The following is a 26,047-nucleotide window of genomic DNA, read 5'->3' as shown; positions in this document are numbered from 1 at the left end:
ATTTCTGAAAATAAGTTACAGAAGTAAAAAATAAAAATAAAAATGCGTTTTGGAAAATAGCTCTTTATTTGATTATCATAAAAAAGTGTTTTCTATACAGAGATATCGACATCGGTAAATATCGGTATCGGCCAGAACAGCAATATTAAGTAAGGGATAATGGTATAGCTACGAGGTCATTGTCGCAAAATAATTGACCGACAGAGTTTAGAATACCGAGGCGCCTCACCGAGGTGTTTTAAACGTAGTGAAGGTCAATTATTTTGCGACAATGACCGACTATAGCTATACATTATCCCGCTTATTACATGGCTAACTTACCAACAATATACCCAATTCATTTTACACCATCGACAAGACGAGATCAAATGCAGACGCAGTTGTTCTGTGGCTCCGTCCGCTGTCAGCCCAAATAAAGTTATTATTATCGCCGGCAGGTGTGTGGACTGATTGCACTGCTGCAGTGTGTCAGTGGGCTTGATTGCGAACAGCGGTCATTATTGCTCGGCAGAGGTCCGTTATAGAGTAATAACGGACCTCTGACGAGCGCTATTGACCAATCACAATCAAGCATTTCTGCGAATGTTAAAACGCCATGTAATAATATCGGTTATCGGTATCGGCCACAATTTTCACATCGGTGCATCACTAGTTACCATGTCTCGTGTCAAACAAACTACTGCAAGGACACCACGTCAAACAAACTACTGCAAGGACACCATGTCAAACAAACTACTGCAAGGACACTTCGTCGAAACTGGCTACCACGATAGCTATGAGCTAACTAACGTTACAAGCTCAAACACCTTATAACTACTACTATTGTCGTGTCCATAAGTTCCCTGGCAGAATACTTGCGAGAACAAAGGTATACAAAGAGGAGAGAACCATTTTAAATCTGGCATTCATGCCGGCTAACAAGATAGACGTCGCGGCATGTTGTTAGCACAATAGTAGCCCACTCGGTGCATCTTGCATGATGCGTGTGCAGTGCTCTGCCCCACAGGTCTGAGAAGAGGACCTGCACATGATTTTACTCGTTCCCCAAACTCCTCTACATGCCCCGATCTAAAATGGTTCACGACAGTAGACATAATGCTAACGTTAGCCAGCGCCATATAGCCAGTAGTACTATGACCCGGACGGGCATAAGGCATAAGTTGCCTGAAGTGACGTCACGGCCGTGCTAGAGTCTGATAAGCTTTTTGACTTGCTCCGTGCATGTTATTCGTGCATGGACCTTTTTAACCCTTTCTGAGTGGCATTTCCGGCATCAAATGAAGAAAAAAAATTAAATTAGATACCAATGATGTAAACTACCCATAATTGCAGAGTAGGGTTTAACCTGCAAGTTGGCCTTTAAGACAGCCCTATACCTACCGTATATATATTTATCCACATCCATTTGTACATACCAGCATATAATCCTTGAGTTGTTACATATCTGTAGATACTATATCTGTACATATCCCTTACCTACTCTTACTAGTTACGCTGCTGACCAGTATGACTTACTACCATAGTGTGTCTATACCTGTATCACTGTAATACTACAACTCTGTACATACTAGGGTTGCACGGTATACCGGTATTGGTATAGTACCGCGGTACTAGAGTGTTTGAAATGATACTATACTGTGTTTGGGGAAAAAGGGTACTTTTTTATATTCATTTATGCATGCATGTCTTTATACCTGTACATATGAATACTACCAGTACCACTTACTACCAGTGTCTTTATACCTGTATCACTGTACATATTAATACTACCAGTACCACTTACTACCAGTGTCTTTATACCTGTATCACTGTACATATTAATACTACAACTCTGTACATGCATATGATTAGCACTATTACTCAGTAGTACCAATGTATATATTTTATACCCAGTTTAATCACCTGTACATTGTGTATTACTATGGCACTTTACTGTTACATTTGCACTCTGGTTGGACACCAAACTTATTTTCATTGTACGGTACTTGTGCTGTTTGACGACAATACATTTCAATCTAATATAATGTAATGTTCCAAAAACAAACAAGTATTTGCCCAACCAGTTTGTATTTTGTCTAATGTATACCCGTTAGCTCTAATGTATAACAACTACCTGTGTGTCTCTGAATGTCTGTGTGTCTCTGTGTGTGTGTGTCTCTGTGTGTGTGTCTCTGAGTGTCTCTGTGTGTGTGTGTGTGTGTCTCTGTGTCTGTGTGTGTGCGTGTGTCTCTGTGTGTGTGCGTGTGTCTCCGAGTGTCTGTGTGTCTCTGAGGGTGTCTGTGTGTGCGTCTCCGTGTGTGTCTCTGTGTGCGTCTCTGTGTGTGTGTCTCAGAGTGTCTCTGTGTGCGTGTCTCTGTGTGTGTGTGTGTCTCCGTGTGTGTGTGTCTCAGAGTGTGAGGAGCCCACCTTCATGAAGGCAGCCAGGTTGGGGTTGTAGTCGTACAAGGAGGCGATGATGTTGAACTTGATCTTCACCAGGATTCCTTCTCCCAGGGTGTTCTCATTAGAGATGGCTGCCAGCGCATGGAGCAGCTCTATCTGAGCAGCTCTGTCAGGGAGAGAGAGGAGAGAGGGAGGGGGGGGGGGAGAGAGGAGAGGGGGGAGAGAGGGAGAGAGGAGAGGCAGGGAGAGAGAGGAGAGAGGGAGGGGGGGGGAGAGAGGAGAGGGGGGAGAGGAGAGGGAGAGAGGAGAGGCAGGGAGAGAGAACAGAGGGAGGGAGAGGAGAGAGGGGGGAGGGGAGGAGGGAGAGAGGAGAGAGGGAGGGGGGGAGAGGAGAGGGATGAGAGGGGGGAGAGAGGAGAGGGGAGAGGAGAGAGAGGGGGGAGGGAGAGAGGGGAGGGAGAGAGGGAGGGGGGAGAGAGAGGGGAGGGAGAGATGAGAGGGAGGGGGAGAGAGAGGAGAGGGAGAGAGAGAGAGGAGAGGGATGAGAGAGAGGAGAGGTGGAGGGAGAGAAAGGAATGAGGGGGAGGAGAGAAGGGGAGAGAGAGAAGAGAGATGAATGAGAGGGGGGAGAGAGAGGGAGAGAGATGAGAGGGGAGAGAGAGAGGGATGATAGGAGATAATTTAATTTCATGTTTATTTGTTCCGTCCATTGGTAATGCACAGTAAGTCATGTTCCTCAAGACAGCCATGGGCTCAGTACAGACCGTTCTCTGACCCAGTGCTCACCTGTCTGTTCCCTTCTTGCCTCTGGCCTGCAGGATCTCATTCAGCTTCTTCACCACCACCACCGTGTTGATCTCCGTGCCTTTAGCGAACATCTTGGGCTTCTCCTGTTGGGTATGAGTCAAAGAGCAACAGCACCGATTTATGTCCCCGCCGAAAGATGTTGAAAGAAAACTGTATTAAATAAATACAACAATGTTTTGGAGCCGTTGGAAGGTTTTCTGAGCAGATAATAATCAGAATGTATGACATCACCATGGATTGAGGATAATAATCAGAACGGATGACATCACCATGGATTGAGGATAATAATCAAAATGTATGACATCACCATGGATGGAGGATAATAATCACAACAGATGACAAATTTTCAGAAATACTGGCGAGGCGTGTTTCAAAGATGCAAGGATTTAAGAGAAACTAGCTCAAGGGAGTGAATCAAATACACAAAGTAAATAAACTAGATCATAAAGCAAATTACCCTGAAAAGGGGGCTATATTCACACGGTAGAGAAACGGTAAAGAAACAGTGACCTTCAAGTGACATTTAGCCCCTTCCTCATTAAGCTAGACATGTCTTCTCAACTAATTAATTATTAATGCATGTAAGAATTTCTATTAATTTAAATATAATTAACTTCATCGATCGTTGCATTTGGATTTCCACATCCTATGATGCACTGATAATATTTAACCCCCTTAACCCTTTCACTGCCGCACTACCAAACGGTTAACCCTTTCACTGCGACAATACGCAGAAGGTTAACCCTTTCACTGGTTAACCGTCGGTAGTGTGGCAGTGAAAGGGTTAACTGTGACCCTGTGAAATGGACTTTTGACTTTGTTCACCCTCCTCTTCCTCACCTTCATCAGGGGCACTCCTCCCTTCACCTTCTCCCAGCCTCCCTCGCCCTCTCCCTCGCCCTCTCCTCCCTCCTCCCCCTCCTCCTCCTCCAGACGATGCTCCTTCTTGGGCTTCCTCTTCTTCACCTCCCTCCTCTTGTCGGACTTCTCTCCCTCGTGGGCCCTGGGGGAGACAAACCATGAGATCACCTTCTAGACCAAGGAGATCACCTTACATCTAGACCAAGGAGATCACCTTCTAGACCAAGGAGATCACCTTACAGAACATGAAGATCACCTTCTAGACCAAGGAGATCACCTTACATCTAGAGCAAGGAAATCACCTTCTAGACCAAGGAGTCACCTTACAGAACATGAAGATCACCTTCTAGACCAAGGAGATCACCTTACACAGGGATTAAAGCAAAAAAAAATCTCCTGACTGAATTTTTTTTCAGGCCAAGTCATATTCTTATTTTAACCTCCACTGTATTTCTTTTTAATAGCGTTGGCGTTTTAAGGGAGCCTACTTGTTTCGGTTTCGTCGATAATCCAATGTACAGTTACCCCCCCACCCCGCCTACCCAACCCTTCCCTCCCCAACCACCTCCAATGTACAGTCCCCCCCCCCCCTCCACCCAACCTCCTCCAATGTACAGTTTCTTCGTCAAATGTATATGCTCTCTTTTTTAGACTCTTATTGTATCACAAACAATACTGTGTAAATCTGGTACGTCATAAATGTATAGATGTAGCAGTATTATCTATCTGTATGTCATGTATGTCATATATGTTATGATGAATTGAAAATGGGGGACCCTGATGTAAAGAGGAAAGTCTTTCTCTGGTCTGCAACCCCTTGACAATTGTGTGTATTGAGCTGTACTGTATTGTACCCATTCTGCAATCCGTTATAACAATCAATCAATATTTAACCGATTGCAGAATGGGTACAATACAGTATGGCTCAATACACACAATTGTTAAGGGGATGCAGACCAGAGAAAGACGTTTGTCTTGTTTACATCATCAGGGTCCCCCATTTTCAATTCAGTGACATTTATGACATTCATGACATTGACATCATGACATTTATGGCATAGGGACATACTACAGGTATATAGTACTGTTACATTTGTGACATATACGATATGCAAATATACAGTAATGTTACCCATAGATCCTGACAGAGAGAATATATACGGTGGGGAGGAGACTGTCTACAGATACACCTGTGTGATGTTGCTACGGAGTTAAGCTAATAAACGTATACTCACAACCACAGCAGGGGACTCACATATTGTACTGTGAAGTAACACGACAATGACAAACGTGTTGTTTCTGTTTTTCTTTTTGACATCGTTGCGGCACACTGAACAAGTTAACTCACCACTACAGCCCCCAGTAGCGCTGCCTAGCCAGTCTCTTCAAACGTCCTCTCCTCTCGAAACTTTTTGTTAGGTGGTCCCGCTGATCCTTTTCATCTGAGAACCCCGCGGTGGGTTCTCTTTTTAGTGGCCGGCTTACTCCTTCCATTTAACAGACGCTATTAAGCTAACGTTAGCTAATCGGTATATAGCAGCGAGTGCAAGCAGCGTGGTGGCTGTGACGTTGGTAAACAAGCAGTTGACGCGTGAGGCTGCAAAAAAGGCGACCCGTCTCTCGAGTCGCTGAGTGATGATGACTGCTTGGCGCGATAGGAAAAAAAAGCCCTTTTCCATATTTGGCGCCTCTGATTGGCTCAATTTTGTTTCAATCTGTATGCATCTACAAATCATGCAAATACTTCCGTCAGACTGCGAATCAAATGGACGGATCTCCCCAATCAAATTGACGGAAATCCGTCTGGAGACGGAATGCTTTAACCTGTTCCACCCCAGGTGAAAATCTGCATAAAATGTATACCTAGGTAAATGGAATATTGCTCCACTTCTACAAGGGCTATTTGCATATTCTTGGTATCTAGGAACATCTATGGACCTCAATGAATGTATTCTCAGTGTCAGAAATATTGTGTCTATTACTAGGCTAGCTTAAATTCTGATGAAACAAAGGAAAATATGAATTATGATTTTTCTTTTCATCTTTGACAGTGAATAAAACCATGATAATAATGACCAAACTTAAAAAACTGCCACTGAGCTAATTCAGTACCCTCTTGAGATCATGTGTACAAAAGATCTAAGGAAATTAATAAAGGGAAGATGATAAAATTGAAGGTTTTGTATATACAGTACTGAATTCTCCCATCCGGACCAATGCAATTTGAAATATTATTATAGAATATAGAATATATGCTTATACATTACCTTATTATAGCCAATTCGCACATTTATATATATATATATATACATATAGTATCTTTCAAATGGCCGAGTTCAATTTGGATATAGTATCACCAGGCATGCGTAATAACATATACAGATATTTAATGTAATCGACTGTACTTTTTTATTTCTCCCACAGTGTAATCATTCTGTAACTAATTTCAGATCTAATTCTTCCTACATGATTACAATAGTGTGGAGAAACTGACTGCGTTTCAATATTTGTCAAAAACGTTACCTTTTGTAGCTTATTATCGCGAATCATAACAATTATTGATATGATTTCTTCAGAACGCCGAACTTTGAACGTCCATAGCCGACCACAGGAAGTGTAGTTCTGAGAAATTCCGACACTGGCAGATAGCTGGCGAGGCAATCTTCAAAATGGCCGCAAAAAAAACTACAATTCCCATGGTTCAACATTTCCATTTCCGGTTCCGCGTCAAAAACGCGACTGAAAAATAAAACCTTAAAATGATAAAAACTCACTTTTAACCTATTGCTAAACTATTGCCAACCTAACGTTTTACATTCTACATGTATTTGTGACATAGTAGTGATAATAATACTTGAAAACGTTTGATTTTAAAAACGCAAATTTATTGCATCACTCATAAAAATATTAATATATGATAATAATGTCAAAAAGGGGTCGGTACCGACCCCGTGGGGGGGAACAGGTTAATGCATGACCTTACATCTAGAGCAAGGAAATCACCTTCTAGACCAAGGAGATGACCTTACATCTAGAGCAAGGAAATCACCTTAATCTAGACCAAGGAGATCACCTTACATCTAGACCATGAAGATCACCTTCTAGACCAAGGAGATCACCTTACATCTAGATTCTAGAGCAAGGAGATCACCTTACATCTAGATTCTAGAGCAAGGAGATCACCTTCTAGACCAAGGAGATCACCTTACATCTAGACCAGTGGTTCCCAAACCTCTCCTCGAGGCACCCCAGCCGTTCCATGTATTTGTTAAATTCCACCACCAGCACACCTGATTCAACTAATAAAGGGCTTGTTAAGGCATAAAAGAAAATATTGTTTGGTTCCCGTTGGTTGTCAGTTAAGGCCATGGGTAGGTAGGGAATTTATTTTATTATATTTTTTCCCACGGCGACTATGGATAGGTATGTCTTTATTTAATTAAAATGTTCACAACAACATGGATGCATGTACTCTGCCAGCATGTTTAATATCCATAATACTAAAGGTTTGACTAAGATTTTTATTATTATTATTTTTTTAACTCATAAAATAAATTGGGTCGCACCTAAATCGGCAGGGTCGGTCGGCAACCGGAACCAAACCATTATTTTTTTTAGGCCTAAGTTGAATCAGGTGTGCTGGTGGTGGAATTTAACAAATACATGGAACGGCTGGGGTGCCTCGAGGAGAGGTTTGGGAAGCACTGGTCTAGACCATGGAGAGAGGGACTCACTTTTTGAGGAAGACTACAGCCATGGAAGTGCTCTTCCCCTCCGCATCATCAGAGCTCTCGCTGCCGCTGCCCACGGACTCCGCGCCCCAATCTTCATCGTCCTCATCGCTGCTGGAGGACGACTCATCCTGTCAAAGAGAGAAGAATTTGATCAAGTTTTGCCCAAAGGGACCGTAATCTGAGAAGACTTTGGTTGCTAGTAGATATGATTTAGTATGATACTGTAAAACAGTCTACTCTATCTATACTGCCCTGTCAAGGCAGACCGCAGTAACTTCAAAAAAGTGAAACTGAGAAAAATGGCTTTAAAGTTTTTTGACTTGCCATCCAAAATGTGTTATAGGTAGATAGATGATAGTACCCAGATTTAACATGTATTAATGAAGTAATCTTTAGGCATACAAAAATATGACATAATTATTTTAATTAACCCCCAAAAAGCAGATACTGCACTCTGCTGCACAGTTCCATTAAATAATTATACAGGTAATGTACAGGCAAAGTGCAGTAACTTCAAATACAATGTTGTTTTCCCTCCAGCTTTCATAACTTAACCTAGCCATTTTATTTAGATCATCATCATTCCAATATATTCAGGTGTTAAATTTCATTTTCAAAATGGCTAGGTTAAGTTATGAAAGCTGGAGGGAAAACAACATTGTATTTGAAGTTACTGCACTTTGCCTGTACATTACCTGTATAATTATTTAAGGGAACTGTGCAGCAGAGTGCAGTATCTGCTTTTTGGGGGTTAATTAAAATAATTATGTCATATTTTTGTATGCCTAAAGATTACTTCATTAATACATGTTAAATCTGGGTACTATCATCTATCTACCTATAACACATTTTGGATGGCAAGTCAAAACACTTTAAAGCCATTTTTCACTGTTTGGAAGTTACTGCGGTCTGCCTGGTTTTTGAGTGTGATTTTGTAGTTACTGCAGTTTTTAAAACCCCATATCTCCAAAACTGAGCGACATTAACATCTGAAACTTGGTCACAAGATAAAACATTTATTGACAAGTTCAATTTCACTCATAACTCAATTCTGACTTTTTTTGAGTTACTGCGGTCTGCCTTGACAGGGCAGTATAGTGTAGGTTGGGAGATATCAGTGGGGACATGGAAACGTATGGTCAGAATTCTTGACCATAACAGCACTTTGGGAACCACTGAAGTAAGAGCCTCATGCAGAAGAATGATGATGTGGTTCCTTCAGTCCAGACGGCATTCTTCAGACTGTGCCAAACATTATGCTTCGACTAATTACACTTTAAAGCAAGTCAAGCGAAAGCAATTACACTTTAAACTTACTGAGCCCTTGGCTGTCTTGAAGAACATGACTTACTGAGCTCTTGGCTGTCTTGAAGAACATGACTTACTGAGCCCTTGGCTGTCTTGAAGAACATGACTTACTGAACCCTTGGCTGTCTTGAAGAACATGACTTACTGAGCCCTTGGCTGTCTTGAAGAACATGACTTACTGAACCCTTGGCTGTCTTGAAGAACATGACTTACCTGAGCCCTTGGCTGTCTTGACGAACATGACTTACTGAGCCCTTGGCTGTCTTGAAGAACATGACTTACTGAGCCCTTGGCTGTCTTGAAGAACATGACTTACTGAGCCCTTGGCTGTCTTAAAGAACTTGACTTACTGAGCCCTTGGCTGTCTTGAAGAACATGACTTACTGAGCCCTTGGCTGTCTTGAAGAACTTGACTTACTGAGCCCTTGGCTGTCTTGAGGAACTTACTGAGCCCTTGGCTGTCTTGAAGAACATGACTTACTGAGCCCTTGGCTGTCTTGAAGAACTTGACTTACTGAACCCTTGGCTGTCTTGAAGAACTTGACTTACTGAACCCTTGGCGGTCTTGAGGAACTTGACTTATTGAGCTCTTGGCTGTCTTGAGGAACTTACTGAGCCCTTGGCTGACTTGAGGAACTTACTGAACCCTTGGCTGTCTTGAAGAACTTGACTTACTGAGCCCTTGGCTGACCTTGAGGAACTTACTGAGCCCTTGGCTGTACTTGAGGAACTTACTGAGCCCTTGGCTGTCTTGAGGAACTTACTGAGCCCTTGGCTGTCTTGAGGAACTTACTGAGCCCTTGGCTGTCTTGAGGAACTTACTGAACCCTTGGCTGTCTTGAGGAACTTACTGAGCCCTTGGCTGTCTTGAAGAACTTACTGAGCCCTTGGCTGTCTTGAGGAACTTACTGAACCCTTGGCTGTCTTGAGGAACTTACTGAGCCCTTGGCTGTCTTGAGGAACTTACTGAGCCCTTGGCTGTCTTGAGGAACTTACTGAACCCATGGCTGTCTTGAGGAACTTACTGAGCCCTTGGCTGTCTTGAGGAACTTACTGAGCCCTTGGCTGTCTTGAGGAACTTACTGAGCCCTTGGCTGTCTTGAGGAACTTACTGAGCCCTTGGCTGTCTTGAGGAACTCGCTGGCGTCCGGGATGTGCTCGGGCGGTGGCTTCTTCTTCAGGAAGGCACTGGCGGACACTCCGTCCTCGTCTCCCTCCTCGTCGCTGTCCGACGACGAACCTACAGTAGGACACCGCAGGTGGGGGGGGGGGGGGTCAGTCAGGGTGGGCAGGAGACAGGGATCTGTTCAGCCACCGACCTTTCAGACTGAATCACATGACGGCAGCATCCGGTGGCACTGCGGGTGTTCATCTGTTGTATTGGTGCTACCAACAGGGAAGCAGCCGTAGGTATTGGGCTGTGCTTTGTAACACCAATTACTTTGGCTTGAATTACAGGCACATTTGCAGGAAAATGGGATAATATCATCTAATATCAATAATGTTAATTTATTTATGCATTTATTCTAATTCACTTTTATTTCATTTAAAAAGTGTATGTTGAAATCCATTCCGACAGCCCTACAAACCCAAACTCACCAGAGTTGTACTAAGAACTAATCAAACTCAGAGTTGTACTAAGCAGGCACGTGCACACATAGAGCCCAAGGGGTGCTCGAGCACCTGCCCTTTTGAGCGTCATAAAAAAAGTGCGCTTAAAAAAAATATATATATATATTATTTTTTCCCAAAGAAATTCAGGATAGAATCAAAATATTAGGTAAAGAGAGAGATGCCCCATATTCCATTGCAGTTTGCACGGCCTCCTCAGCGTGTCTCTCCGCGGACCTATATATTTTATGCATAGCGTGGGTGGTGATGATGATAGAAACTGCTGTGGCGCATACAGTTGAATGCTGGTATTACACTGACTGAGGGACACGAAGAAGTCAAGTCCGATGGGATTTGGTCATCTCAAATACAAATCGGGATTGGAATAAAAAATGCATTTATATTAAATAATACAGAATATACAGCACTTCTTGGGGTCTGTAGGGTAAACACTTATTCCCTCCCCCCTGAACATTTATGGAGATGTATGGGCTTTTAAGTCAGTGATAAAAGTGTCTTTCAAGGATAAGTGAGTTCCTGCACTGATTATTATAGTTCAATATTTGATCCCCAAAAAACATAAAAAGGGGGCGCCCGCCTAAAAAGGGCCCCCAAAAATCAGGCTTGCGCGCTTGGTTCTAATTCACACAGGTATAGTGCCCTTTTCAGCCTTTGAGCACCTGCCCCTCTAAAGTCCTGTGCACGTCCCTGGTACTAAGAACTAATCAAACTCACCAGATTCCTCCGGTTCCTTCTCCTCCTCCTCGTCTGCAGACTCCTGTGGGTTCTGAGAGAGAGAAGGACGTTCAGAAGCATCGTGACCGTGTTCCACTACATTATCTTCATGTCAAGGTGAGCTAGGGCTGGGTGATTTATCGATTAATTCGAATTCATGATTTAGGGTGATTTTCTTTGAATGAAAATCGATTTTCAAAACAAAAGAAATTATTTTTATCCCCCCCCCCCCCCCCCCCCCCCAAGAGTCACCTTTTATTTTACAAAAAGTGATGTTTGGTGAAAGTTAGATTTGCACTTTATTAATCCCAATAGGGAAATTCATTCTTGTTTGATGATCAAGAGGCACCTTTTATTTGTTTTTAAGTGAAGTTTGGTGCCCGATTGGATAAATGACAATGTTGGTGCTCTAGTGCGACATCTAGTGGCTGAACATTATCTTCAGCACCTTTAAAAGCTCCCATTTTCTGGAGACCCCCTGGAACCCCCTTCAAGGCCCCCCGTTGAGACCCTGCCACCTACATACCTCCTTATAGGAGGCGATCTCCGTCTCATAGTCCCGGTTGTGCTTGCGGATCTTCTGCCGCAGCGTGCTCAGGGACTTGGCGTTGTTCTTGTTCATTTTCTTCTTCCCCTCCTTGTCCTCCCAAAGCTGCAGGGACAGAACAGCAAGAACATTATGTAGGGATGCACCGAAATTTCGGTGGCCTAAAACCTTCGGCCGAAAATGGCCTTTCGGCTTTCGGCCGAAAGAGTTTTTTCACCGAAAATATGTCACCGAAACAGAAACAACCTGTAACCTAACGCGTGTTGTTGTGATGATGTTGCGCTATCGGGAGTCGCGCTGTTTCTATGTAAACTCTGCGCGCAACGCCTCCAATAAATGAGTCTTTAACATGCTTTTATATCCTTATTTACTATATTACCGTCGCGGTTAATCACTGAGTGATCTAATATGCATATTATTCAAAGCGAGAGGGGGGGGGGATTGTGTTTCTCACATTGACGCTGTCTGTCTGTCGCGCGTCTACTGTGCCGAGTCAAGCGAGCACATTCAGCTGGGGACTAGAAAGGTGTGCTCAGTAGAGCACAGATGTCCGCTGCGCAGCCAGAGAAAAGATGGAATTAATGTACTGTATGCATTCAGAAGTGCTGAATAAATGTTTTATGGACCCATAGTGATTATTTATTATTTAAGTTAAGTTTTGCCATAATCATATATTTTTCCATAATCATAATGTTCCACAACATTGGTAAAAAAAATCTATTCTATGAATCATTTTCGGCCTTTGGCCAACTGTTTTCTATTTTCGGTATCAGTTTCGGCCAAGAATTTCCCATTCGGTGCATCCCTAACATTATGGGATGGTTTCAGACCCAAAGCTGCAGGGACAGAACAGCAAGGCTACATTATGGGATGGTAGAGAGAGAGGGGGGAAGCCTGTATACTTCCCACAAGCAAGTTGTCCTTTTGCGTGATCTGATTGGCCACTGACGTTTCTGGTCATGTGACATGTGCGCCCAATCGTGTGACGGCAAGTTCTTTGGACGGTTAAGCTTAGGCGCTCTTTCAAAGTTGGTTAAGGTTAGTTTGTCTTAGAGCATGGCGATAGAACGCCAGCCCTGATTCCAAACTCTAACCTTAACCAACTGCGAAAGAGTCGCCTAAGCTTAAAGGGGAGATGAAGCATAGCGATAAACACATAGTCATAGCATCAAATTAGTATTTAGATAAACCACAGAAAAAAAATCACGTTATAAAAATAAGGCGTTTCTAAGAAAAAACTATTTGTAATGTCCATTTATGAACATGTGCGCCGCCATTTTGTTGCTGACGTCACGGTGTTGGTTTGGTGTATACACTGCTAGTTGGCTGCATAGTAAACATGGACTGTCGGGTCAGTCAAATGTTGCCTATCGACAAGCTGCTGGAGCTCCCGACGCTGTGGTGCTAGGAGCTAGGTGGAGCTAGGTAGCCAGCAGGCTAAATGCTCTGCGACGCTGAACTGCCTGCGCCGGTCTGTCTGTCGAAGACCGAGGGAAGCGCATCAGGCTTCAGCTGATTAGTGGTCTTCTGGACAAACCTCCCACCCCCAACAACATAATCCGAGGCAATGAAGTGTTCGCTGGAGATCTTCATTCCCTGTCCAACAGGATGATCGCGCCGCCTGAGTGCAGCCAGCCTGAGCCAACGTGCCAACAACACTGTTTTTTTCACTGGTAGTTTGTGGAAATTAACCAACTTTCCTCTCTCTTTCACACGGTAAAATTAGTAGGAGTGACACACCTGGGAGGCGTCTATTCTTTCCCCAATACATTTCCAGTTCCGCGTTCACGTTCTGCGATCTGATTGGCCACTGCCGTTTCTGGTGCGATCTGATTGGCCACTGACGTTTCTGGTCATGTGACATGTGGACCCAATCACGTGACGTGCCCATTTCCGGCTCTAACAACCTGCAAACTACCTCACGCCTAGTTTATCACTGGTTAAGCTTAGGCGACTCTTTCGAAGTTCGTTACGGTTAGAGTTTGGAATCAGGGCTGGCGGTCTATCGCCCTGCTCTAAGACAAACTCTAACCTTAACCAACTTCGAAAGAGTGCCTAAGCTTAACCGGCGAAAGAACTTGCCGTCACACGTTTGGCGTGACCAGAAACGTCAGTGGCCAATCAGAGCGCAGAAGGCGAACGCGGAACTGGAAATGTATTGGGGAAAGATTTCAGGCACCTGGGGGGGGGGGGGGGGGGGGGGCAGCGTAGAGCGAGAGGGGGGGGAGCGTAGAGCGAGAGCATAGAGCAAGAGAGGGGGGATCGTAAAGTGAGAGAGGGGGGGAGAGCGTAGAGCGAGAGGGGAGAGCGTAGAGCGAGAGGGAGCGTAGAGTGAGAGGGGGGAGCGTAGAGTGAGAGAGGGGGGAGCGTAGAGCGAGAGAGGGGGGAGCATAGAGTGAGAGGGTAGTGAGAGAGGGGAGATGGTAGAGTGAGAGAGAGGAGGGGGGGTTACACTACACACATGCAATTAACATTTCTCTGAGCCAAACCAAGCCGGAGTAGGATGTACAATATATATAGTTAGAGCTCTGTAACATGAATACATTTTAACAAAGAATCGAAAATGGAATTGAATCGTGACTCGGAGTCAGAATATGTGTTGAATCTGGAGAACATGTTCCTTGCATCATATCCTGAATGAACTCCCAACAGTGTCACTGCTCTGCAGCAGGGCTTCGATTGGGACTCGCGGGAAACACAGATGTTACAGTCGATTACATTAAATATCAGTCGACTGATATTAGCCGACCACGACTATTAGCCGACCAAGCGTTTCTTGTAGTGATGCACGATATATCGGCCGATATGGCAGTTTTTTTACACCGGTATCGGTCCGATATCAAGATAGGGCCGATATTAAAAAATATATATATGTTTTGGCCTTAAATAGTTTCAAAATATCAGTAATTTCTGAAAATAAGTTTAAAAAAAAAAGAAAAAAAAAATATGCGTTTGGAAAATAGCTCTTTATTTGATTATCATAAAAAAGTGTTTTCTATACAGATATGTCGACATCGGTAAATATCGGTATCGGCCAGAACAGCAATATTAATATCGGTTATCTGTATCGGCCACAATTTTCACATCGGTGCATCACTAGCAGGGTATCTGCAGGTTTAGCCCAGTCAGATTTAATGCTTTTTAAGACTTTTTAATGCCACTCAGAATTAAATTTAATACCAATTTCACAATAACAAAAATCATGCAACAACACCAATTAGTTTAAGTTTAGGGACACATTGGTCCAAAGATGTTTATTAAAACATAACTTGGAAACTTAAAAATCTTGAACTTAAAGGAGTAATTGGATTGGATGAATTTCAACAAAGGGGTGACCAAACATAAATAGCAAATATAGCTATACAAAATATACCAGGGGCCAAGCAGCAAGTGCAACAGCCACTGTCAGAACACATAACTATTACCACCCTCCCCAGGGTATCAAAAAAGTCAACCAACAAACAAGATTCTTGTACCGGATCTCCTCACTGGTAAACAAGAATACCCTGAAGACTCTGGCAGGAGCACTCATTCAAGGGTACTACGACTATGCTTGCACCTCATGGTACCAAAGCACCTCAAAGGCACTAAAAACAAGATTACAAACATCACAAAACAAACTGGTCAGACTACTGCTTAACCTCACTCCTAAAACCCACTTTACCCCTGCCCACATTCAAAACCGCTCTTAAAGAGCACCTACGGGAGGCTGCAATTAGAAACTGGGCACTGTAAATGTCCAACCCCCCCCCCCCCCCCTCTCCTAATGTACAGTCTCCTCCCCATCATATGTATATATTTTCTGTTAGGATCTCTGGGTAACAGTACTGTATATTTGCATATCGTATATGTCACAATTGTAACACTACAGTACTATATAGTATACCTGTATGTCATGTATGTCCCTATGCCATAAATGTCATGATGTCATGTATGTTGAGTATGTCATAAATGTCATGTCACTATAATTGAAAATGGGGGACCCTGATGTAAACAAGACACACGTCTTTCTCTGGTCTGCATCCCCTTAACAATTGTGTGTATTGAGCCGTACTGTATTGTACCCATTCTGCAATCTGTTAAATAAAGTTTTCATTCATTCATCCAGTTGTTTTGTTTTTGTGGTTTTGGTTGAATGAATGAATACTTTGTTTAACAGATTGCAGAATGGGTACAATACAGTACGGCTCAATACACACAATTGTTAAGGGGATGCAGACCAGAGAAAGACGTTTGTCTTGTTTACATCAGGGTCCCCCATTTTCAATTCATAGTGACATTTATGACATACTCAACATACATGACATTTATGGCATAGGGACATACAGGTATATAGTACTGTACAGTTACATTTGTGACATATACGATATACAAATATACAGTACTGTTACCCATAGATCCTAACATACATGGGAGGATACTGTACATTAGGAGGGGTGGGTGGGAGGAAGAAATACATAGTGGGTGAAGCTCTCATCGAACATAAACACAAACGTGTCCTTGTTTACATCCGTGAATAGATTATTTTCAAGTTAAGACCTCAGCTTCAAGCTTTGGCGTGGAGCCGAATGTTATCCGGACTTCTGTTGGTGCAGATGTTATAGTCCTACCTGAGATGGCGCAGCTGGTGTGGAGGCAGGCGGGGCCGAAAATAAATGCGAAATAGTAGTTTGCAGGCGGTTTTTGCAGAGCGCTCAGCATGTGCGACGCGACTGCTTTTTTTTTTTGTTGCAGCGGGGCTTGTAATGGTCTTTGACTGGGACCAACCATCGCGCAAACAGTGGATTGTCGAGCCAGTTCTCGTTAAATTGGCACTTTCCCATATTAACGAGTGCAAATGCTAAACTAAACTAAACGTAACGTTAGCGTTATCGCTTCGCCTTGCTAACGTTAGCTAGACTCCGTTGGTGAAATGGTTCCCCGGCCAACACATTACACAAGGAGTTGTGTTGGTTCCGCCCCATTTCGGTCTGCGTGATTCTACAACACGGTCAATGAAAAGTCAAACTTTATCTCCCGTTAACCGTTTTCCCCCAGATTTCATAATAAAACAAGATGACATGGCATTTTATCTTTCCTTTCTATGACATTTTTAAGACCTCTGAAAATGGATTTAAGACATTTTAAGACAAACTAAGGCCTTAATTATTGATAAACAAATTTAAGACCTTTTAAGACTTTTTAAGGATCCGCGGACACCCTGACTAGTTTCTTGCGGTGGATGACGGCGGAGGGGAGCGGGGAGCTGACCTGGTTGAGGTCAGATGAGGAGGGAGGAGGGGAGCTAACCTGGTTGAGGTCAGATGAGGAGGGAGGAGGGGAGCGGGGAGCTGACCTGGTTGAGGTCAGAGGAGGAGGGAGGAGGGGAGCGGGGAGCTGACCTGGTTGAGGTCAGAGGAGGAGGGAGGAGGGGAGCTGACCTGGTTGAGGTCAGAGGAGGAGGGAGGAGGGGAGCGGGGCGCTGACCTGGTTGAGGTAGTCCTCCAGGTCGGCCAGCAGACGGATGTAGAAGGGCGGCACGCCCTCCTTGTCCACTATAGTCTTGCTCTTGAGGAACGCCCGACAGAGCTGCTCGAACTCCTCCAGGCACTTGGCCATGTCTCGGATCTTCATGGCGTTACGGATGGTCTTGATGAGGTTGGTCAGCTCCTCGAACCTGTAGCGTCAAAATATGTTTAGATTTTTTTTTTTGTAGGAAAGCTATCACACTGAAATGAACAGACGGGGGAAAACCTTGAATCTAGATTAGATTCAAACGTATTGTCATCATGCAGCACAAGTACAGTACAACCAAAGAAGTTTGGCATCCAACCAGAGTGCAAATGTAACAGTAAAGTGCAACAGTAATATACAATGTACAGGTGATTAAACTGGGTATAACATATATAAATTAGTACTACTGAGTAATCAAGATGTATGTATGTAGGGTTGTCACGATACCAACATTTTAGTTTCGATACTATACCAATATTAATTTCGATACTTTCTCAAAATCAGGGAAAAACTCTCAGATGTCATTATTGTTCTTTATTTTAAAACACAACAATGAACAATGACAAGAATAAATACATTTAATTAAAAGCAATGGCATTCAAAATGCTGGAGAACTTTTTTTGCACTCAAAACAGTGCAAAGGTTTCTGAACACAGCTTTCTCAACTGTATATATATTGGAACTTGGTCCATACAGATGAACTCTGCGACTGCCCTGTTGAGCCTTTTATCATCTTTGGACTAATTTGTGTACTTAATATGCTGCTCAAAAAAAGCGGAGGTTAGGTTGCTTCTGAGTGGGGGGAGTCAGTCTGTGAGCCAAATGCAGCAGACTTCTGTAGTTAAAAAAAAATCAAGGGGTAGAAAAAGTATGGTTGTATTATTATACATTTGTCATAGCAGAGGGCCTAATTAGTTTGAGATACCATAAGTTACCTAGAAAACATTTTGATGAGTGAGACTGATTATATATAGCCTATCATAATCTAGAACTAGGTTATGTCATATTGTAGGCTGTTTAACAAAAATAAAATAGATTTCCGTTGTCTTTATACAGTATGTATGAACCATTAATGGGCAATTGTCAAATGTCTCTGTATAAATCACGTTTGTGACTAAGCCATAGAGATGCTGTGTTTACTAGCTTTCAGCATGGCAGTTTAGGCCAGGGCTGTACACTGCGATGATATCGTCGCGAATTGCCCCTTTAATTGGCCGGTGCGATTGGTAAATATTATCTGGGGGCGGGCTTGCGAGTAGTGCTTTCAAGCCTTGGATTCGCATTTCACTCCTAAATTATCCAAGGCGTGTGATGACGTCACTCACGCGAGCTGAGCAGTGAGCACTCAGCAGGTATGATCAGCGGGAACAATCGACTGAGCACTCACTCTGATAGACTGGCTGACTGTCTGATTTAGCTATGAAGAAAAGTAAAGTTAGTATTGCTTCATATTTTCGACGCGTTCGACCTCCTATAGTGAGCCGAACTGAACTGAACTCAGACACACGGAGAGAGCTGCGGCGTCTGCTGCTCCTCCAGCCCTCTCGCACCCGTGGCTGTTGTAAACACTGGGACCTCGGTGAGCCTGCCAGCCGGCTAGCTACTGATAGCTATCAACAAATGCTCCAGTAAGTCTAGTAGTGCATGATAGCTTGCGTTAGCTTACTGTTCAAAACTAAACGTCCCATTAAACTAAATAGTTCAGATAGCTCCGTCCTGATATCAATGTCTTATAACACTGAGTCGATGCGTATTCGAGCTGAGGGCACGCTGAATATAGTCAATAGGGACCAGCTGCAGCGCCGGAAAATCCTGGCCGTAAGCTGGAGGCTACAGTATAGGGCCCAGCTGCAGCTCCGGAGAATCCTGGCCGTAGCTGGAGGCTACTCAGTACACACAGACAGTGGAGCTGGTTGCATATAGCGAGCATTTAGACTTGTTGCGTGGTGGCGATGTCTCGCAGATAATACAACTACAAGTATGATTATATAATATATATATTTTATTAAAAAAATAATTATATAAAATATTTTTCTTTCTTTTTTTTTTAAATCAAAAACAATCGATATAAATAATGGTAAAATTGTTATTTAAAAGTTTGCCCCTAAAAAATTTTTTTTGCCCCTAAATTTCTCATTTAGGGGCAAGTGTGCCCCTAGTGAAAAAGCTTTGCGTACAGCCCTGGTTTAGGCTATGTATAGCTTATTATTAGGCTTTTCAATTTATTTTCTATTCTTGCGAATAGCATTGTGGACATTTTCTAATGCTCGTATAAGGAACTGTAGTCACGAGAGCTAGCATAGCCCATCCAACGAACGTTGGCATCAACGGCACGACCACAGCACCGACAGGAGCCACCGCAGCACGCAACGTCAGCCACCACAACCATCGACAATCGCAGCGAGGATCCCCACTGATCAACGCCAGCTAGCCAGCCCCAACTAGAACTACAGCTCGCCAGCTACACAAGCCAACATCAGCCGAGTTCCCCCTATGCAAAATGTGCCAGCCAGCCAATGCCAATCAACAAAGATCCCCACTGCAACTGCCGATGGTTATGATAACTAACTAATTGCAGTGAGGATCTTTATTGACCAACGCCAGCTAGCCAGCACACAGAGTAAACTCGGCCAACGTTAGCCCACACAGCTAGCGAACCACAACTCTAGCCAAAGCCAGCTAGCCAACGCCAATCAACAAAGATCCTCACCGCGACTGCCGATGGCCACGACAACCAACGCTGCGCGCCACAGCAGCCCCCATCAGCACTGCAGTCGTGCCACCGATGCCAACAGTCGCCGGACGAGCCATGCCAGCTCCCGTCCCAACTAGTTTGTTGTTCTTCATTCCAGAAGGTTGCTTCCGGTAAACTAGCGCAACTTCACCACTGACAGCAGCGCTGTGCTCCAATAGGAAGGCATTCGCATGCATAAATGAATAAATAAAATAAATAAAAAAGTACCGTTTTTCCCCCCAAACGCAGTATAGTATCATTTCAAACACTCTAGTACCGCGGTACTATACCAATACCGGTATACCGTGCAACCCTAGTATGTACAGAGTTGTAGTATTACAGTGATACAGGTATAGACACACTATGGTAGTAAGTCATACTGGCCAGCAGTGTAACTAGTAAGAGTAGGTAAGGGATATGTACAGATAGATATAGTATCTACAGATATGTAAAAAGAGTTATATGCGGGTATGTACAGACAGATGTGTGCACATATATATATATATATATATATATACAATAAGAATAAATATATATATGGTATATACAGCATTAGTGTACATCATAGTTATATGGGTTAGATGCAGGTGTTAGTTATATGGGTTAGATGCAGGTGTTAGTTATATGGGTTAGATGCAGGTGTTAGTTATATGGGTTAGATGCAGGTGTTAGTTATATGGGTTAGATGCAGGTGTTAGTTATATGGGTTATATGCAGGTGTTAGTTATATGGGTTAGATGCAGGTGTTAGTTATATGGGTTAGATGCAGGTGTTAGTTATATGGGTTATATGCAGGTGTTAGTTATATGGGTTAGATGCAGGTGTTAGTAGGGATGCCCCCCGGACCCCGGTTCTAAACGGGAACCGGTACTAAATTAGAAAAAAACAGAGTATTTATAAGCTCCGACGTTATCGGTACTGCTATCGATACTCTAGAAATTATTATTACTATGATTTTTTTTTTTTTTTTCGAGGAATTTAAACGTTGCAAACTATCTCTCCTCTGTCTCTGCACGAGAAGCGCGCCGCAGCGAGCCATTATTACACACTCGTCGCGAGCCGCTCACACATACACACACGGGTAAGGGAGGTGCCAGTCAGTGGCTCCGTGCTGCTGAAGCGCAGCACACAGACCGAGCTCTGCGCTCGTCATGGCGGAGAGAGCAAAGCGCTCAAAAGGCTGGGTACAGTCGACTGCACGTTGCCACAAGTGCAATAAAACATTTGCCAGTAAGGGTGGCAATACAAGCAATTTGTCAAAACATCCGTTGTCAAAACATAACATTAGTCTGCAGAAATGCGCCGTTTTTGACTGCTTTGCTCGCAGTGTTCCATCTGCATCCACATCCACTGCAGGTAAGCCAAGATACGGAGTTAGCTAAGCTAATAACTAATTATTATGAATAGTGTAGTGCCGGAGGAAAAAGGAATAATCGTAGGCAACGTAATGCTTGTTTAATACACAAGACAACTTCAGTCAATACAGAACAAGAGCACATGTATATCGCCAGAACAGTAAAGATCAAAACAGCAAGTGCAACCGCAATAACTGTCCCCTCTGGCCGCGGTGCCAGATCAGTAGTTCCCTCCCACTACACAACACAGTAAGAGGAGAACACGAACCATAATGTAGTCACTACAATAGGCTAATAAATAAAATATAATTGCTTAGCTAATTGTTTAGCTACAAATATATTAGAAAGATGAAAGATCTTCAAGCTGAGGCTGCAGCCACTGTGTCCCAGCCCACCCCTCCTCCCTCTACCACCACCGGGTCCCAGCAAGCCCAAAGTCCCTTCACCCTAGCAGCTAGAGGAAGGATGACCGAGTGTCACAGCCTCTACTAATAACATGGAGTATTGAACCGTTTTTAACAGCTGGGTATTGGGTGGGACATTCTGATTTAAGAACTTTCTAAATAAAATAGAAAGTCCCAAAATAGTTAATTTATCTGACTGCTTGTATTAATTGATAAAAAAAAAAGTAGCCATGTGCAGTAATATAGTTATATAAAAGAATAATAAAGCAATGTCGATTCTGTTAACAATTTTTTTTCTTTTTGCAAAATAAAAAAGAACCGATAAGAGTATCGATAAAGTACCGAACGGGTAAGCAGTATCGATAAGAGTAGTAGTATCGATAAAATCCTAACGATACCCATCCCTAGGTGTTAGTTATATGGGTTAGATGCAGGTGTTAGTTATATGGGTTATATGCAGGTGTTAGTTATATGGGTTAGATGCAGGTGTTAGTTATATGGGTTAGATGCAGGTGTTAGTTATATGAGTTAGATGCAGGTGTTAGTTATATGGGTTGATGCAGGTGTTAGTTATATGTAGAGATGTTCCGATACCATTTTTTCCTTTCCGATCCGATTCCGATACCTAAGCTTTGGGTATCGGCCGATACCGATACTTATCCGATACCAGTGCATACATTAAAAAAATAAAAAAATATTATATAAATTATAAAACGTTTTTTTTTTTAATACAGCTACTGTTTTATATATACTGTTTTTTAGTAATAACTATAAAGTAATGGTATTATTTATTCAACAACAGGTGATTGTATAGATTAGTATTAGTATCAGTAATTGAAAACTATCTCCAATGAGTTCACCCACGGAAAGGTTGTTGGCACATTAGTTCCACACGGACATTATTCGTTGCTGCACTTGCTTCCACAAGAAGGCTCCGTTTAGTACCAGAGGCTCTGTTGTTGTGATTTTTGCACAATAAATATTCAACATTCTCTTTTGAGACTCCGCCTCAGACTCTTATCATTTGGCACTAAAAGCTAAACATTGTCGCCGATATGGCTGTCCGCAACATGTCATTAATTGTGTACGCGACGTGCAATTGTGCAATGACAACGTTACCGTGAGCTATATTAGCTAGCATGAGCTACCGCTATATGGAAAGACTGTAACGTTACTGCCGGTGACATTGTGATTTAACTTGGAATACTCCTTTGCCAACTTGCTGTACTTTGCTTGCAGATCTGCAGCCATTATTGCTGGATTATGTGAATAGCCCCAACTTTAGCCAAGGTAACGTCAAAGCTAGCTTTCGGTTAGCTGTTCAATGCTAATAACACCAGCCACCAAGCGAACTCATCAGAGCTCCCGTCAACAGCGCTGTCGGGACAATGGCATTTTAAGAAAGTATCTGCTCTGCTGTTAATGGCAATTGACACTTTAATTCACGGTCGATTAAGCACACGTTTGTTTTATAATGCTCACCCAGCGAAGTATGAGTATATAAAGTATCTACAGAGCCCAACGTCCGCAGTGTTGTTGATAAATTACGTCATGGTATCGGAGCGCAACATTAGAGGGTACTCGCCGATACCGATACCAGCATTTTAGGCAGTATCGGCGGCATTTCCGATACTGGTATCGGTATCGGAACAACTCTAGTTATATGGGTTAGATGCAGGTGTTAGTTATATGGGTTAGATGCAGGTGTTAGTTATATGGGTTAGATACAGGTGTTAGTTATATGAGTTAGATGCAGGTGTTAGTTATATGGGTTAGATACAGGTGTTAGTTATACGAGTTAGATGCAGGTGTTAGTTATAAGAGTTATATGCAGGCGTTAGTTAATCAGGTCTTGTACTCGTGTGCCGCATCACCTCTTGTCTTTGGCGCTGCGCACCACTCTCTTAGTATCTTCCTCATCGTCACTCAGCAGCATAGACCTGGAGGAGACAACATGGAGGAGGTGAGATACTTCTGAGGAGACAACATGGAGGTGAGATACTTCTGAAACATGAATGTGCAGAGGCCTTTGGTACTGACTGCTTGAAGTTTCCCCCGGCTGCTTTAGGAGTGATCTCATCCGCAGACGAGGACTCCTCAGACTCACTGTCTGACCCGGTCGCAAAGAAACGAGACATTTCTGAAGAGGGCTGTTAAGCTGTGAAGAAGAACACAATCATCACCATCATCATCATCATCATAATCATCATCATCATCACACAGACAATCATTGATTGAAAACTTTATTTAACAGATTGCAGAATGGGTACAATACAGTACGGCTCAATACACACAATTGTTAAGGGGATGCAGACCAGAGAAAGACTTTCGTCTCGTTTACATCAGGGTCCCCCATTTTCCATTCAGTGACATTTATGACATACACATCACCACACACACACAACCATCACCGCACACACATAATCACCCCCCCCCCCCCACACCACACAATGACAATGTGACGCTCACACTGGAGGTTCCATTGTTTTTACAACAATGTGTTGATAAGAATAAACTCTGAACAAACAACAATCCACACAATAACCACCACATCACACAGCATCCCTGGTCAAGCTATAGATAACATTCACGTTATAATAACAAACGAATACATTTACTTGGGAGTGACGTGGACTAATGTTATATAAAGTTGTAAATGCTAGTTCACTTTTATTCTATCTTTATTTCAGACTTGTCAACTTACAGACAGCATCAAGAACACACCAGTCAAGCAACAAATCGACAAATATAATGTAAAAAAAAAAATAGAATAGTGTATGACAATAAATGTACTTAAAAAAAGCATGGTCTTGATGGGTTTTTTCTTGTTTTGTGAGGTAGAAGTCGTTGTCGCGTATTGTTCCATTTCTTTCATAAATACAATGTCATAGACTAATATAACAAGCTAGTTATTATAACTTCTAAGCCAAATTACAAGTATAACGATGACAGCTGGCAGCAATTGAATAGATTACATTAAAGTACAGTACAAACAATGGAAAGAGGTTTGGCGTCCAACTAGTGTCCAACTAGAGTGCAAATCTAACACTACAGTAAATTGCAATGGTAATATACAATGTACAGGTGATTAAACTGGGTATAAAAGATATATAAATTAGTAGTACTGAGTAATAGTGCTGATCAGATATAATCAGGTGATGGCGGCAGTAATGGCCAGTGCTGATTGATTGATTGAAAACTTTATTTAACAGATTGCAGAATGGGTACAATACAGTACGGCTCAATACACACAATTGTTAAGGGGACGCAGACCAGAGAAAGACTTTCGTCCTCTTTACATCAGGGTCCCCCATTTTCAATGCATCATGACATATGACATACATGACATACAGATAGACAGTACTGCTACATCTATACATTTATGACTTGATGATGAATCACCTATTGGCTCATAAACGTTACAGACACAGTGTGGTCTATTAAACCAAAGACACCGGTTAGTTTGGTATAAAAAAAAAACATTAAATGAAACATGAAAGTAAAATAAGCTAAATACTTCACTTCGTGTCATCATTCGATCAGAGACACATGCGACCGCTGCCGCTAGCATGGCGCGGCCGAGGCCTTGTCGACTCATAATACACTCTAACCGCTCCCGTAGCCGAAATCAAACAAACATACATCTAAGCGACCAGACGGGACTAACCTATGTCCTTGTAAAAACTATCCCGCGATGAATCCGTTCACTCTGGGTGGCTTTATAATCCAGTTTGGCTGTTTTTCGGGCACAAATAAAGGCGTGCAAAAGCCTCTCTTCTGGCACTCGCGTCGGGAAAAGGAAGTGACGATGGGATTCACGAATCATAAAGATGGCCGGCAGCGGAGATCTACAAACACACTGCGCTGCTGCGATGCGATGGTGCGCGGCTTCTGCGCGGTGCTGCCACCCAGAGGCGGAACACGTGTAAGCTCACATAACCCTCTCAAAAACAAACAAAGACCACAACAGTATTGATATGTCTTGGTGTATTTCAAATAATAATAAAGGAATAAAAAAATAAAAAAAAATAAACAAAAATACAAAGATAATGTGCTGTAAATGAAGAAAAATAAAG

General features: G+C 42.8%; 1 protein-coding gene across 1 annotated transcript in view; it reads right to left on the bottom strand.

Annotated features, from left to right (window-relative positions):
- Positions 1–25,763, bottom strand: part of eif3c (eukaryotic translation initiation factor 3, subunit C) — a 51,502-nt gene extending 25,739 nt beyond the window's left edge. Inside the window, exons 1-11 of the mRNA XM_084323370.1 lie at positions 25,639–25,763; positions 24,012–24,129; positions 23,846–23,911; positions 17,452–17,641; positions 11,965–12,090; positions 11,439–11,490; positions 10,205–10,332; positions 7,785–7,912; positions 4,030–4,192; positions 3,169–3,272; positions 2,407–2,548 (exon numbers count right to left, since the gene is read on the bottom strand). Of these exons, the coding sequence (XP_084179496.1) occupies positions 2,407–2,548; positions 3,169–3,272; positions 4,030–4,192; positions 7,785–7,912; positions 10,205–10,332; positions 11,439–11,490; positions 11,965–12,090; positions 17,452–17,641; positions 23,846–23,911; positions 24,012–24,109 (1,197 nt within the window). The 5' untranslated portion in view covers positions 24,110–24,129; positions 25,639–25,763. The remainder of the gene's footprint in view (positions 1–2,406; positions 2,549–3,168; positions 3,273–4,029; positions 4,193–7,784; positions 7,913–10,204; positions 10,333–11,438; positions 11,491–11,964; positions 12,091–17,451; positions 17,642–23,845; positions 23,912–24,011; positions 24,130–25,638) is intronic.
- Between the last annotated feature and the right edge of the window lie 284 nt (positions 25,764–26,047).

The sequence above is a fragment of the Notolepis coatsorum genome (genome assembly GCF_963971535.1).
Source record: "Notolepis coatsorum genome assembly, chromosome: 10".
Taxonomy (NCBI): domain Eukaryota; kingdom Metazoa; phylum Chordata; class Actinopteri; order Aulopiformes; family Paralepididae; genus Notolepis; species Notolepis coatsorum.
The sequence above is the reverse complement of the archived record's forward strand: the minus strand, read 5'-3'. Positions and strand labels throughout refer to the sequence as shown.